Source organism: Pseudopipra pipra, chromosome 6 (assembly GCF_036250125.1).
Source record: "Pseudopipra pipra isolate bDixPip1 chromosome 6, bDixPip1.hap1, whole genome shotgun sequence".
Taxonomy (NCBI): Eukaryota; Metazoa; Chordata; class Aves; order Passeriformes; family Pipridae; genus Pseudopipra; species Pseudopipra pipra.
This window is the reverse complement of record NC_087554.1, coordinates 18,429,074-18,444,847: the sequence shown is the minus strand read 5'-3', so window position 1 is coordinate 18,444,847 and position 15,774 is coordinate 18,429,074. Positions and strand designations below refer to the sequence as shown.

Sequence of the window (15,774 nt, the reverse complement as noted above, 5' to 3'; positions counted from 1 at the left end):
CCCATGCAGGATCTTATTCCATTACATAAGCATGTCATCCAAGCTATGGTTAGCCTGCTGGAACAACATTGCTATCCCAAGGATTTCCCATTTAGGTTAGTGATTCTGACTGGGTTTCCTAACATGGAAGATGTAATAAAAAATGATTCTGGATCTGTATAATGTCTGTATCCCCAATGAATCTGTTTTTAATTAGTTGTTGGTATTGGCACGAGAAAGAACAACAGCAATGACTTGAGAACTAAATTTTACACTAAAGGGCCTTTAAAAAGTTGTCATTTCCAAGAGGTGTGCTAAGGGATGATGCTGAAAGGAGACTGGAGTAAAAGTACCCTTATTTTATCGGTCATGCAGGACCTCTGCCTTCCTCATGCATTCTTCTGTAGCTGTCTGAAATATATCCACAGTGTGTTGATGTTTATTACTTATTATTTAAAAGCAACATTTAGAAACTCTCCCTTGTACCTCAGAGCTTGGCTTTATAAATTATTCCACCGATATTAAGGACTTAATTTCTTAAGAATTGATGATTTCTTGCCTCAAGGGAAGGTGAAGTCAAGTGATTTCTAAGTCTCTTCTTATCCAGATAGCAAATGAGCTGCCTTTAGGGTTTCAGATGTCTAGTTTATGGTAAATATGCTAAATTCTCCTCCCTTACATGCAATACCATGGACACTCTTGTTAAATAACAGTTATCTGACTTGTCACTGTTTCAGCATAATTTGTGTACTGAGAAAAAACATTTAATATGAAGCTCTTTGCACAGGCATTTTTGTATACTTACAGGCAATGTAGAAAATATTTGAATCACCTTTGGTTTCTGTTGCCAAACTGGTCTATTTGCAATAGAGACGAGGAGGAAGGTTGGAGGCAGAACTGTCTGTGCCACAGGAAAAATTAATGGTATATTGGAAACTCAGAGTGAGAACAGATCTGCTTCCATGGGACCATCTTTATGTGCTAAGAAAGGAGGACTCCTTTATAGGGACAGAGTTTATACTGTGCAAGAAAGGGAGGGAGGAAGAGTAGAAAACTGACTTCTATCAGGGCTATGAAGTCTCTCTAATTTTAAGGGTAGGGAAATTAAAAAGTGGAAACGTTTTAAGTTGTTGAAATAGATGGCGCAGGAGTTACTACCCTCGTGTTTTGTGCTCAAGTTCTTTCTCTCTAAAGCTTGCACCAGGTATGGTCAGTGTATTTATAGTTTATGGAGGAAATGAGAAATAATTAGACTCTAGGTTTGCAGTTTGTAAATTAACAGAATTAGAGGGTGGTTTGCAAGGGTGAAGTGCTCAGGCTATGTGCATAACCAGCTCATTTTACTTTTACTAATTTGTTCTTTAATTAATTGGTGCCTGTGTCTCTCAGTTTGTGCTGAGACTTGCAAGATGCTTCATGCAAGAAACCTGTTTTCATCTTGATTAAGTCTCTGCTGGGGCAAGCCTTTTAAAAAATATTAGCTAGCCATCTTTTCACTTGGCTCCAGTAGCTTACAGTCAAAATCAAAGGGCAGACAGGGGAGGAGAGGAGGAAGGCAGAGACAAGCCAGCTCATTTCACAGATCAGAAGTGGCACTACAGAGACAAGTGAGTTACTTTCACAGGGAATTTGGGACAAAGATGGTAAATGAGTCTTACTTTCCTGAGTGTTAATACTGTAATTCCCACCGTTTCAGTAAGATTTTTCCTTTCTGAAAAAGTTGTGTGTGGCAGATTTTCAACTCTTTACTGCCGGTGGGAGCTGTCAGATTTTAGGGAAGTGCTCCCCAGCGTACTGAGCATGATGCCGATCAGTACCTTACCTGACAGGGGGACAAATGAGCTGGCCGTACATTGTGCTGAGTGATGATTCTGTGGGACTGAGCGAATTAGGAAAATCCCGGTGATGGATCTGCAGTGGAACAAACAAGCCTTCCGGCAAGGGGAGCACGGCCTGTCCTGACCCCGCTCTCCCCAAAGCATCCCCAGCGCTTATGCGTGCGAAACCTTTACAGCGGTTACTTATTCCCGTTCCTTTCGGCAGCGCCGTCGGTGTATCCGGGCAGCCTCAGGACCCACCTGCACCAGGTTCGCTCTCCGTGCTCAGAGTTTCGGAGCGGGGGGGGACCCGCGGCCCCGAGACCTGCCCCGGGCGAGGGTTCCCGCCGCATCCCCATCCGAGGGGAGGTTGTCGGTCGGCGGGGTGTGGGCCGGGGTGTGCCCGGGGGCCGGGGGCGGGAGGGGCGCGGCCGCGGGCGGGCCGGGAGCGCCATTGGCGCGGCGCTCGGAGGAGGGGCGGCCGCGCCGGGAATGGAGCGCCGGGGCTGGCGTGCCACAGGCTCCCGCCGCTGGAAGGGGATGCGGGGATGCTGAAAGTGAGCTCGGCGTCTCGGGGCAGAGCGATGTGGCGAGGAGGAAGGGGCCACGGGAGCTGCTTGCCTTTTGGATAATACCTGCCCCTGCCGCGGGTCTCGTGCGGCGGCACTCTCCTGTTTGTGTGTGGCATGCGGAGCCGGGGTTTTATATGGCATTTGGGAGCCGAGCGAGGTCACACTTCCTTTTTTTAAAATTCTTTGCTTTGGGTACAGTATATCTCTCTCTGATTTTTTCTTCCCTGGTAGCGGGGTGGGCCGGGAGGGACGATTGTGACAGTGACGGGAATGTTTACTTGTGCAGAAGTCTTTCTCATGTGGAAGCACGCTGCTCCCTAACTCCTGGCTAAGCAGACTTCAGTTCACCAACTTTGCTGCCGTACAGCAGACGTAACTCCTTGACAGGATGGCAGACAAAAGAACAGCTGGCACAAAGCAATAGGGGATTCGTAGCAAGGAGGAGGAAAGAAGATCACAGACCTTTCACCCGCGCCATCGACGCCCGGCAGCTGTCAGAGCAGCAGTGGAAGGGACAGCTGAAGCCACCATGCGCAGGTCTAGCACCGATGAGTCGACCTATCACAGGAGCCCTTCCCTGGACAGCAAGGATTACAGTTTCCCAAATGGCACCTTTCGTCGCTACAGCAGCATGTATGGTGGCCAGTTTGGGGCTGCCAGCAACTCTTTTTTTGGATTCCACACCAACCCAGGCCCAAAGGCCACCAAGGCTAAGTACACGTCCCCCAAGGGAAACAAGTACGTTGTCTTTTACCTGGATCTCTCATTTATTTTTCTCCTAGAACTGAAGAGGTGCAGCATGGCTCACAACTGCCTGCAGTGTATCAAGTACCTAATGTTTGTTTTCAACCTTCTCTTCTGGGTGAGTACACATTTGAAACTGTGAGACGGTTACCTTTGTGTCTGCTTACTAAGACGGAAGGTGAACTTGTTGCTTCTTTTAAACTTAAAAGTTTAAACTTGGAAGTTGAACAAAGTGATGTCTGGCCTCTTTAATTTGTGTAGGCAGCCTTCTGAGGATTTTCTTCATCCTCTCTTTTCCTGGCCTTCAACTGCTTTTGAAAACTGTGATACAAGGCAGAAGAATGTGGTTTTAGAGGCCAGTTGCATGAATGCCTTCATCACTTTTTTCCAGTGTGAGCTGTACACTGGTTTTTTGTGCCCTGATCTTTCATTCTCACATGTGCTTGCCTCAAAAGTCATGCACAGTCCTACAGAAATTGCTGAGGCCATTCATGACTGTAGAGTTGATCACATGCTTATATCCATTGCTATATTGCAGATGTCACATTTGGTACACCACAATATGAAAGCCTGTGTCAGGAATCTCCAGGTAATCATTCTCTGTCCCAGTCGGTGATGGGTTCTGGCATTGCCATTCCCAGTTGAAGACATGGCTCTGAAGGGTGGAGGGAGACCAGAGCCCTCGTCACTGCTTCTGAGGCTGCCACTCTGTGGAGGAGCTTACAAATCTCTGTGAGGCATGCGTGTGTCAGCAGGACACATGGATGTGCATCTCTGTATCTCGTTTTTGATAAATGAGGTGGCTGTCAACAACACACTGGTTGGGCATTTCGCTCCCATGACATGGAGTGTAGGCTGTAGCTGGAGACTAAAGAAGCTCACTGAGGGGGATTCGAGTCACAAACGCTGTTTGTCCTGTTAAAAAGGGAGTAGCATGATTGTTGGGGCAGGAAGTGGTTTGTAGTTCAGTGTCTCCTGTCCAGAATCGTATGTGGGAGAGTCTGTTGCGAGATCATCAGGAGGTGCCTTTAAATGGCTCGTTCTTCCCGAGTGGTCTATTAACATGCTGAGGCAAATAAGGCATATTATAAAGTGACACCACTTCTGTCCTGGCACTTAAGGAGAGGGTATATGTTTGCAATTGTATGTTACTGTGTCTGTATTACTGATTGCCTGTGCTCTAATGAATTGATGGAGTACATGGAGGGCTGTGAGTGAGATGCAAAGAGCTGTTCTCTAGTGTGCACTGCTGTACAGCTGTTTAAAGCCTAGCATGCTGCAGTGCATCAGAAAATACAAAGTGCAGGCAACTTCTGCTGACCTGAGTCATACCAGGGAGTCGGGGTGTGATAAACTAGTTTGAGTCCACTGAATTGGCAGAGTACTAACCAGAGCTATGAAACACAATGAGGGTGCTATCTTTTCATCCTGAGTAAGCTGGTAGAAAGTGTGTTGGTAAGACTGCAGTGTGTCTTTCAAGGCTGACTCTGGTTGCTTCTGCTTTCCTAAAAATTTTCTAATGTTTATTGCAGCTTTCTATGAACCTTTCTGAAAAAGATGAACATTATCTTCCTTATTCTTTTAAGCCTTGTGCCTCTACTGACTGTCCCTGGTCAAGATTCTAACACTGACAGGTAGTTGAAGTGTCTGCTAGAGAAAAGCAATTGGGTGCTGGCATTAATAGCTCTTTTCAGGACTGGGCACGGCACTGCCACAAAGGACACAGGCATTCTGAATCCTATTACAGTATTCATTTTCCACTGAAGCATATACGTGTGATAAGAAGAGGTACTGCTGCAAGTAATGTGTGTGTATTTACAAAGGCAAGGTGGCACATAGTAGTTTATCTTTGGCATGCTTTTCAGTAGGGAAGCTTTAATACTTTGAGAGAGAAGGGAAGGTTTTTGTTTTCCCCCTGAAGCCATCAGAGCTATTCCAAGCTGTGCTTGGAGGGAGAGAAAAGACAGGGGTCCCAAAAAGAGAATAACTGTGTGTCAACAGGGCTCTTCATGAACTAAAGCATATGAGCAGAGGAGTGGGTGGTGTCAAATACTGCAGCACGATTTCTGTTTTGTTTCCCTTTCACATGCTACCTGCACAGCAGGAGTGATTGATGATGATCATGTCCAAATGAAGTTTGCACAGCATGTAGTTATAATAGATGCAGCTCTTCACCTCTCACAGTGTAGAAAGTAACTAAAATGGATGATTTTTAAAAGTACTGGCTTAAGCTGACCTATCCTTAGTAAAAGCAGAAAAAAATTTCCATTTCTAGTGATCAAAAATCTTAGAGTGATTACACGTTGATGATGCTGTTGTTTTGTTTTCCATTGTGCTGTCAGTTATCTGTCATGTATTACTTTGTGAAATTAAAGGAAAAGCATCTCTGCAAGAAAACAGGATTTTTCTTTGCATACATGCTCACAGAAGTTTTGCTGGCTCCACGTTTCCCCTCCACCCTTCTCTAGGTGGTTGGTTAGTGACAAACAAGAGTTTAAGTAGGAAGAGGACTTTTTTTTTTTTCATGCTTTGACCTCCAAATAAAAACTGCAGTTATTTTCATGTATTGAGAGCAGTCATTACATTAAATGAATTAAATGCCTATTATAGGTTGTTCTTGCTTTTTATTGTTTTGAGCAAATGCTTTGATTTCCTTCAGAAATCATATTTTCTTCTTCCTCTTCCTGTTCATTAACTCTAGTACATCTTGTGCATCCCTACAGCCTATTTCCCAGTACTTTCAGCTATCTTTTCCACAGTACGACAGAAAAACAGTCCTCAGTCCTGTGCAATTCCAGTGGGATTGGTACTGCATTTCTGAGGAAAAGATCCTTTTCTTAGAATACTGGTGAATTTATAGGAAACAAAATCTCTGAGACCTTGATTTTAAATGTTCCTGGCAGGCTTTGTTGCATTAGGTGCAGCGCTCATGCTGTAAAATTTTTAAGAGCTGTCATATAACTGTGAAAACAGAGCGAATTTCTCCTCCCCTTTCTGATGGTTAAAGGGAGAACAAAGCTCCTTCACAAGTGTCAGAGGCTGAAATGCCCTGTCAGTGTTGGTGCTGAATCAGTCCATTGGTACAGCAGACTAGCAGCTATTACATGTAGAGAAAAAAAGTGGATACTCCTAGAATAGCTCATTTCTTCATGAAGAGTCCTGTGCAAATTGCTCCTGATGCATTTGCAACTACTCTGGGGTATTAAGATATTGAAACGCAGGCAAAACATTAATAGAGAGCAGCACTGCCACTCTAATGGGAATTGCCATTCAGAGGCCATTTCTTGGAATATTACCAGATGTATAGGAGCCATCATTGTATCACTGCACTGGTTTGTAAGCTCCCAAAATAACTTTTGTCACCTGATACATCATACTTGTCTGATTTCATTCATTTTTATGGACTTTGATTTTCATTTGTTGAATTGTTGAACCCTCGAGACTGAAGATCACCTCAGATGATTGCAGAGCAGACTATTTTTATTTCATAATGAAATATTTGTATTTCACTGTGAAATACCCAGGGAAGAACATTTGTTTTCCTCACTCTGTCCTCCGGACATCCAACATTTCTTTACAGTCAGTAAAACGAACTGTTTTCTTTCTGTGCTTTTAATCCAAGGCTCTGCTTGCCTTCTCTTTTTGTTGTTGTTGTTTGGAAAAGGTGGGATATATCCTAAAGGCTGAGTGCTACAGAAAGAAAAAGGTCATCCCCTTAATCCCCTTGGCTTATGCAGCATTCCCACTTGCTTCGACTTCTAACTCCCAAACCTCCAAGACTCGAAGACTCGTGTTGCCAGGTGGCTTGTGCTTTCCTTAGATCCTGCGCTAGGGAAAACTGGCTAGATTGGTAGCAATTTGCCCCTCAAATAATTGAGTACCTTTTTCTGACTCTTCAGGCAGTGCTTTAACCAATGGAGAAATTCAGTAAAGCACAGTTTGCAGAATGCTTTTGTTAGAAGTTATATAGGGGAGACAGTGACAAAAAGAAAGGAGGCAAAGAAGTTTATTTGTTATCAAACTTACCATTAATCATTTCTGTGCCTGTGTCTCCTTTCTGTTGTTAAAACATACTAAATTTGTATGTATTACAAAGCAGTCAAAGCCTTCAAAAAGTTATATAAAGGCTCTGATTCCATTGGGTAGGCACCCAAAGACACAGGGGAATTCTCTGATAGCTTGAAAACTTGGGAGTTGCCATCTGCTGGACACTCTGTGGCTGGGATGAGCAGCTGGAGCTCTGCTTTCCACCTTTCTGGATGATGAGATGAGGCAAGTCACTTTGCTTTCTTTTGCCATTTGTTCAGTATTAAATTTCTGGGAATGCTTTATCTTGGCTTGTGAGACACAAAGTGCAAATCTAAAATGTATGGAAACAGAGCCAAGGAAGTGGCAGGTGGCACTAGTGAATGCACTAGGATCTGTGTGGAGAAAACCAAAGAACCTATTGAATCTTATTCCAGGGTCCAGCTATGGGTCTCTTGCTCTGGCTTTGCTGCTGTTGGTGGTTCATGGACCAGAGTTTGGGAAGCTCCGTACTAATGAGTCCTGCTGGCCTGGTGCACAAGTAATACCGCCAGCAGTCAGTCTTTATTATTTGTATGTAGTTGGAAAGAAGGAGGGGAAGTAATGAAAATGAGAATTCCCCTATCACTGGGATATTCTTCCTTCCTTGCACTTCAACTTAGTGGCACAGAAGTTCTTACAATAACTGTACAAGAAGTTATAATATGTGGAAGACCAGGCAGGACTTCTGGAAAAAGGAACGGCTTGATCTGAAAATGCACCATGGGGTGATGGGTTGTGTTTGAGTGATCCTGGCCAAATTTGGCCAGAGGGTGAAAGCAGAGGGGTGTCTCTTCATTTCTTGGTGCCTTGGGAAACCAACTGGCATTATTAGCTTGAGAAGAGCTATTAGCTGGAAGCTGGAGAATTTTGTAAGAGAAGCAGCTGATTTTATTGAAGTGGATTTCTTGCCCTTCATTTGCTTCTTCCATCAGTCAGCTGAATGAGATTGATGGCTGAAACAGCCTGAAACTCTGCAGATTGTTAGTGGCTGAGGACAGCAATCATTTTGTGGTTATACTTGGCTGCAATCTTAAGTTTGTGGAAAAAAAATTACCGATAGAGCAGTAAGTCATTTTAAAAGCAGGCCCCCCATTTCATCATCATTATGTGTACATGTTCAGCTCTGATGGGCAAGGGCTGCCACTTATCCGTGGAGCTGCTGCAGGTTGTTATGCAGGGTAGACAGTCCTGTGTCTACCAGTTGGGTGGTGCTCTGAGAAGAAAGTTTGATTAGAAATAAGACAGGTTGTGTACTTTCAAATGTATAAGAGGTGGAAAATATGTGGCAAACAAAAACTTGAATTATCAGCAAAACAGACTTCGCTTCTGTGTAATTAAAACGTGAAATGACACACTAGAATGTCATTTTCTCTAACTGCCTGAGTCTCTGATTCTCCTTTGTTACTTAGCCCTTCCAGAAACTGCTCAGTCTGATTGACATCTTATCTCTGCTTCTGACTTTCTGAGGGCTCTCTGAGGATGTATTTTTAAGGAGCATTGCTTTTAAAGAAAGGAGAGTCATTTGATATGGGAATTACAGACTTCAAAAATGGCATTTCCATGAGAAGCAGAACTATTGAGAGCTGATATCAAGTGTGAGAGAGAGATGATTGTGTTACCTGATGTCTGATTTGTACGGGCACCAATTAGAGCTTTTCCCATAGCAGCATCATTCATACAGTCTCTTTGCTGTGTGGATTCTGATGTCTCATAGGGATTTGGGATCATGCTGGAGTCTTATCTCCCAGTGAAGGCATTGCTAAGGACTACATTTGCTATCTAAATGCATACTTTCTGAAAACTTTTAAGAAGTTAATAACTTTGAAAGAATGCATATCTGACAAATCAGGCTAACAGTGATCAGTGTGCTCACGAGTTATTCATGGGATACTCAGCCAATACAGTTCTTTTGCATAATCTTCTTTTTTTCCTTAGGAAACCAGATTCAGAGGGCTCTTCATAGAGAAGAAAAAAATTACCCTAAAGTTGACCATATAATAGATGCCATCTTCAGGTTGCTCACTGTATGCCAGATTATGCTTCTGTTGCTGATGACAAGGAGTGGTATCATAGTGTTATGTATGTTTACTGTTATATTGATGTGATTTTGGCCACGAGTATTGGCAAGGACTAAGCACCTCACTTTATAGGTTTTACTGTCAAGTATATCCACTGTACCTAACTCAGACTTACTGGTAATACAAAAAACTGAGGAAACCCATCAGTGAGCAGACCCACAGGATAGGGCATGTTGCAGTTGTGGACAAACTGGCCTTTTTAAAGCAATGAGTGAAAAGGCTGCAAACATAATTCCCTCTTCTGGACAGTGACAGATACTAAATTTGTTGCAGCCAATACTTTGAACTACACAGGGGAAGAAACAGGCAGGTGAGATAATTTCTATCTATTCCTCTTCCTCCGTCTCTTGGCTTGAAGAATTTTGAAGGCTTGCCAGTGCTTCTTTCTTACACAGGATTTCTCATCATTGGGGCCATGATCAAAGTGAGAGTTACTGCTACAGTATATGCTGTCACCTCACATTTTATTCTGCCCATGTATTACATCCTTTTCACCCCCTTTGAGACTTTCTTTTAGAAGAATAACCTTTTGGTCAGGGGAGTGGTTGCAATTCTGTACCCACACAGTATCTAGAAGAGTAAAATCTCAGTCTTAGTTTGTCTCCAGATGCTACTGTTTAAAACATGGTAGCTATTAATACTGCAATGTGGTTTATTTATTTAGAACATAACTTTTAGCTGAGGTTGCAAATCTGTACAAGTTGGAATAATATACAATCTCTGTATAAAACATATAAAGACACTTCTCTCTGGTATTTGTAGTGCAAAGTGAGCAGTGCGAGGTCAAAAATGAAATGTGGAGTTGAATGGAATGAATTCTGCATACTCATACAGATTGGAGACAGTAAATTGTATTTCTTAATACTGTCCTGTAATTGTTTCTCCGGGAAATGTTAAACCATCACAAGATGCAACAGAAGTAAATGAAATTGAAATTGCAGTCTGTAATTAGACTGTCATACTGTAACATGTCTTAAATCTGTCTTCAACAGAAAAACTAACACCCTCCAAAAAACCCTCCCAACCTGATTCAAGTGTGAATGCATGCAGAGCCTTATAATTTACTATGTTTCAACTGAGGCTTGTTCTAAAGATGCCATGCATTTGAAATAGTAGTTTGAATGAGACAGAAGGCTTGATACACAAGGACAAAGGACCAGAATGTCTTGGTGGTTTAAGTTTTTATGCACAGGCTTTCAAGACTTTGGGATGTTTGTTTTGGTTTTTATTTATTTTGTTTTGTTTTGTTTTAATTGGTTGGTTGGTTGTGGTTTTTCCCCTTCTTGTTTTTCCAGATTGCTCATTTCCTTGGCCATAACAACTCTGTTTGTTCTCAGGTACTTTGAAAGTAGTGCAGCTGCAGCTATTGATCTATGTCATCTTATTGCCAGAGTCCTTCTGAGCTGTATGGTTTAGGAGTGGCTCTAAATCCGGATCAGCTTAATCCATACTGGCTTATTATATTATTACTTTGTCTACTTTTGTTTCTGCTCTGCACATTATGTGGTACTTGATTATCTGCTCATCTCACAAGCATCTTCATGTTTTCTCCCCAATTCATCCTTTACAGGAAAATCCTGATTTATGAACAGTTCATTTTCCCCTTCAGCTGTATTGTGTAAACTCCTTGAGAAATCATGTGCTGTGATGCCTGTGAACGCTGCATCTGATGACAGTGAAATGATAGTGATTTACTAGTGCTGATGTTGTTTATCGCCCATCTCCATTGCATGTACTTTTAGTTTTTTTCTGTGTATCATTCCTGGCTCTATCAATGGTGACTTTGATAATGTAGAGGCCTCTGGATATAACTTACAGTGGGAACGAACTTTCATGACCATCCTTTGTAGTCATGCTTTGTTGATAAAACTACGAAGTGTCTGCTCCTACACCATTTAGACAGACAGTCGTCTTACCCCTGTGCCTAACAGGATTTAGTTTGAGACCTGGAGAACAATGAAAACTCTGCTGTGAGGGAGCGAAACCCAACCAATGACCTGCCCTTCATGCATTTGTCAGTTTGCACTTTATTTTTTCATGTGAAGTTCATTTTCTTTTTTCCTAAGTGGCTTTCCTTTGCCACAGTGACCAACTTTAATGATGAAACAGCCAGCACAAAGTACAATACTTGGAATTAAACAATTGAAGTCTCTTATTTTAAAAAGGCTTAGCACTCAGAAACAAAAATCTTATTGACTTAATAAGTGGCTGTGTGGCAGGCCTGTGGTGGGATTATAAAGCCTTCACATAACCTGCAGCTACACCAGCAAAACTGTGCTCATGTCAAGAAGGCTTGTTTTGTTCAGAGAACTGGTGTAGGCTGTAATGGCAAAAAGTGCTTTTCCTAGTCTTAGCTGTTCCCCCAGTAGGGGCTTTGCTGATTTAACATGTAGACAATTGGATTTTTAGCCCACAGGGTGTAAGAATGGTGATACTCTCTCTGTGCAGCTATTGGACAGCGTGGGACCCAAAAAGGCAGAATGGGTAAAGGGAAGGTGAATGTTAACTGTAGTAAACAAGATTTTGTTGTGGCTCAGTGGCTGTGTGCTTAACCTATGCAACAGCATGAGGAGGCACTACCCTCTGAGTTGTGAGCAAGGTGCTTTCCCTAGCAGCAGAAAGGAAAGGGGTAAGAGCTTAATCTCCAAGGAAAGATAGTAGCCAGCAGCTTCTGTGGCAAAATTAGATAATAGCTCCAACTTACTTTATACCTCTGCCTTCCTTCTTCTGTTGCCAGTTGTTTTGCCCTTGTTGTGTTTACAATATTTAGAAGGGAGAGCACAAAGAAGTTACATTCTCAGTAAATGCGTTAATTCCCTACTCTACGAGCACCAAAACCAAGTACCTCTTGGTGCTGCTGTGCTCGGAAAGGCTCAACTGATGGATTCCTCCATAGGAGGCAGCTGTGGGCTTCAGAACTTCTAAGGGTTTTTTTTCCCGTCCCGTGCTGTTGTCTCTCATTAGTGGTACTTGCGATTTCTAGTCTTGTTGCAGTTCCTGTGACAACCTGGGAGTCCCTGTAGTAGTGGGAAGGGTGCAAGTCTACTTGGGAAACACCATACATGAGTGCATTTGGTTCTGTTGAACACTGGATTTTTCTCTAAGTCATCTTGCTATAGAGCATTTCTTTGACATTGCTGATGGTCTTTACTCCCTCAGTATTCACCAGTGGCTATTATGAAGGTATATTCTGGGTGAGATGGACTTACAGCTCTTCTGTAAAACATAAAACAGAGCTCCAGTTTGTCCAGAACTACTCAAGCATTCCAAACCCCTTCTTGGTTGTCTTTCAATAATGATTTTTTAACATCCTGTTTCCTCCCAGTTGAAACTAGAACTTTGGATGTGATTATTCATGGTCATTTTATTACATTACTTTTTTTCTAAAATCCCCCTACAAATTAACCTTAAGTTGTGTGCTATCCACCACATTGCTCCTGACAAGTTTGCAAATGTTTGTAAACAAACTGCCTTCACACTGGCCGATTGAACATTTGTACTCCTGCTTTGCTAGTGACATTCATCCAAGGTTGTAGGACAAATTGGTTATTTATGTCTGAATAAATCTTTTCACTAATCCATTTGTAGCAGCATGGGAAGGAGCTGAGGGTGACACATTTAATACCATTTTCTTGAACAAAACAATCGGAACTCCTGATATGAATCGAGTTCCACTGCCACTTGCAATCTGTTATGAGTTTCAATCCTTGAAGGCCAGAGTTTTCAACACATCCATCTGCTTTGTACTTACTATATTAATGCAGAATATTTGGTTGTTTTAGAAGGACTCTGCAAATTAAAATAAAAAGCACAGAAATGGTCTAATGCATCCTATATACATGTGCAGCCACTACCAAGAATACACAAAGAAGCATCTTTGGACATGAAAAAGCAGACATTGTTTTGTTGTTTATTTGTGAGTCACTTCATGACCTCCAACAATGAGACTTTTTCACTTTTGTAAGTGTATTAGTACTTTTCTGCTGTTTGCAAGCCCCAAACTGTGTAGTAATAGAAATTTGGTGCAAAAAAGGAGGCAACCTTAAGAACTTTTTGGCTGGTCTTTCAGTGCATAGAAAACCAGGAGCAGTTTGAGTGTGCATGATTATTGTGGCCATATGTATCATTTACAGGTTTTCGTGGTTCCATGTCTTTTGTCAGTGGTGGGATTCAGTCTGTACCATGGAGAAGATGCTGATTGTGTCCTGCACTGCTTTGGTGCCCTTGCCCTCCTCTCCCAGTGGCAGATGTGCTAAGGGATCTCCATTTGTCTCTTGGTTGGTGTGCTAGAGCTCGGTGTCACAGCTGGAGTGCACAGGTATACTGCTTCTCTGCGTAGTCAGGCTTCCTGGTGCTCCTTACTGCAGAAAGCTGAAATTAGAGGTAAATATGATCAGTGGTTTTGGTAGCCAAACTGGGACGTGTCTGTAATGCTTCAGGCTAAACTCTTGCATCCCTTTTCCGTGTTAGTATTGTTGCATTCTGCAAAGGCATGATAACATGGCAGCAAAACAATACGTCTTTCAGGGGGATCATATGGCTTGTAGAATTATTGCTCCAGTGCCACAGGGAGGTCTCAGGTTCAAGTCAGAGGCAAAGAAACAGCATAGTGGGTTAAGATCTATTTATTTGAAATAAGCATCACTGAAATCCTGTGTGTAATTTATGACAACTTCCATTTATAATACTTGGGTAAATTCACACAGGACCTGAAACATTTTTACCATAGTCTCACCAGTCTGTCTTCTTGAATATGCTCCTGTGTGTTACTTACAACATTTATCCCTTCTCGCTCTCCAATTTCCCTTTGTAAATAGGTTTTAGGTAGATAATTCTTGGAGAAAAATCGACTAACAGTCACTGAGAAAAATGTCCTGTAGCTAAGGAGAGCGTGTGTCTCCACTTATGGTACTGGTTAAATTGTAATCCTGAAAAAACACAGACTGGACAGTCCCATTTTTTTCCACTGCTGACACTAAAGGGTTGTTTCAATACTCTAGTAAAGCCTTAGACGAAATTCTTGCATTTTCTATGTACTGAATTTCTTTCTACCTTCATTTCTCAGCAAATACTCCATGGGCTATTCAAGATTAAGGCACTGGTCCTTCATCAAACACAGGTTTTGTTTTCCTTTGATTTCTTAGCTACTAGTACCTTCCTCTAAGGTTCTACTTGCTCTATCCAGAAGTTGCAGTACAGCTATTATTTTGAGGCTGGAGCTTAGAAACACTTCATGCTTTGTTACTGCAGTTGAAATTTCTCTCTCCAAAATAATATCCAACCCATTAAATTCCTGGCTTAGTATTTTTAGCACAAGCTGCTTGCAGTTACATGTCGACTTACCTGCGACAGTAGCGTGGATTTCCTTGTGCATGTGTTAGGAGCGCTCCCTTTTGAAACCTAATCCATTTTAGTAACTTGATAATTCTGATGTGAAATTAGGAAAATGACAGAAGGCCCTTCATTTTAAATCTCACCCCTACTAGCTGGAAGACTATATATATCTATATATATCTCTATATATGTAGTACTTTGTTGTTCCCTGTGCTTGGCACTTGTTCCCTTTTTTCCATGGACTCCAGATGTAACTGACCAACTAAGAAATATGACGTTCCCTGGGATATTCTTCTTCAGTTGGCTGTACTTTCTCATGTCACTCTCTTTTTTTCTGAAAGAAGATGATTTTCATTTCATGTGTTTTTTACAACTTCTGTATGCGTTGCCATTTTTTACAGTCCCTATGGGATTTGTCTTTGACCCAAGGTTCATTTGGATTATGAAATTGGCCCATCAAAAGCACACCCTTACATTGTTTTGTTCATGGCATACTTTTGTTCAGGAAACGTGCATGTGGGTGATAATATTACAACTCCCTGGCATATATATAGAATGAAAAGTTATTAAGCATAAGAAAGAAAATTGAAAGGGATAAGAGGTGTGATACTCTGTACCATTTGGTGCAGCAAGTGCACTTGTCCTCCATCACATGGCCAAGCAGCTGCAAATGCCCCATACTGCTGGTGAGATCTGAGCCAGACCTTGGTACTTCAGAGTCACATTTGATCCCATCAGTACCTGATTGTGGATTACTTCCCTTTGCTTACCACTCGTGAGTTAATCCTCTTTGTGTACCATCTGGTTTTGTCATAACTGGCAGAACTCTGCTGATTTTTTTATTTCAGCCACATGTTGAGGTTTGGGGATCTTTTCATGTCTATAAAAGTGGAAAGGCTCTGTGACCATACGGTGTCTGTGGGCTGGGGACTCCGTAGGATTTTCATAGTGTTGGCACATGCTTTGCTGTCTGCTGGTATAATGGAAGCTGTTAGGTTGCACAGCAAGTTACAGGCTTAAGTCCCCATTACATTCGGTAAAACAGCCATCTTTTTCTCCTAACAGATATCATTAGCTATTGTGTACTGTTTCAGTCACTCAGCAGAGGTGTCAAATCTTCCACTGAATTACCAAACAGGTCCATTTCCCCAAATATCAGTCCTTTTTTCTGACTGCGTGGCA

The 15,774-nt window shown here is 42.2% G+C and overlaps 1 protein-coding gene across 7 annotated transcripts in view; it reads left to right on the top strand.

Moving 5' to 3' along the window:
• TSPAN4 (tetraspanin 4) overlaps nucleotides 1-15,774 on the top strand; it is a 359,373-nt gene that overhangs the window by 158,148 nt on the left and 185,451 nt on the right. For 4 of the 7 annotated variants that reach the window (XM_064657620.1, XM_064657621.1, XM_064657619.1 and 1 more), the window contains one exon: nucleotides 3,151-3,230. The exons of 1 other annotated variant lie outside the window; for it this stretch is intronic. In XM_064657620.1, coding sequence (XP_064513690.1) covers nucleotides 3,168-3,230 — 63 coding nt within the window. In that variant the 5' untranslated portion in view covers nucleotides 3,151-3,167. Of the gene's footprint in view, nucleotides 1-2,292; nucleotides 3,231-15,774 lie in introns of those variants that run through there. 2 more of the 7 variants (XM_064657617.1, XM_064657618.1) reach the window with 2 other exon arrangements.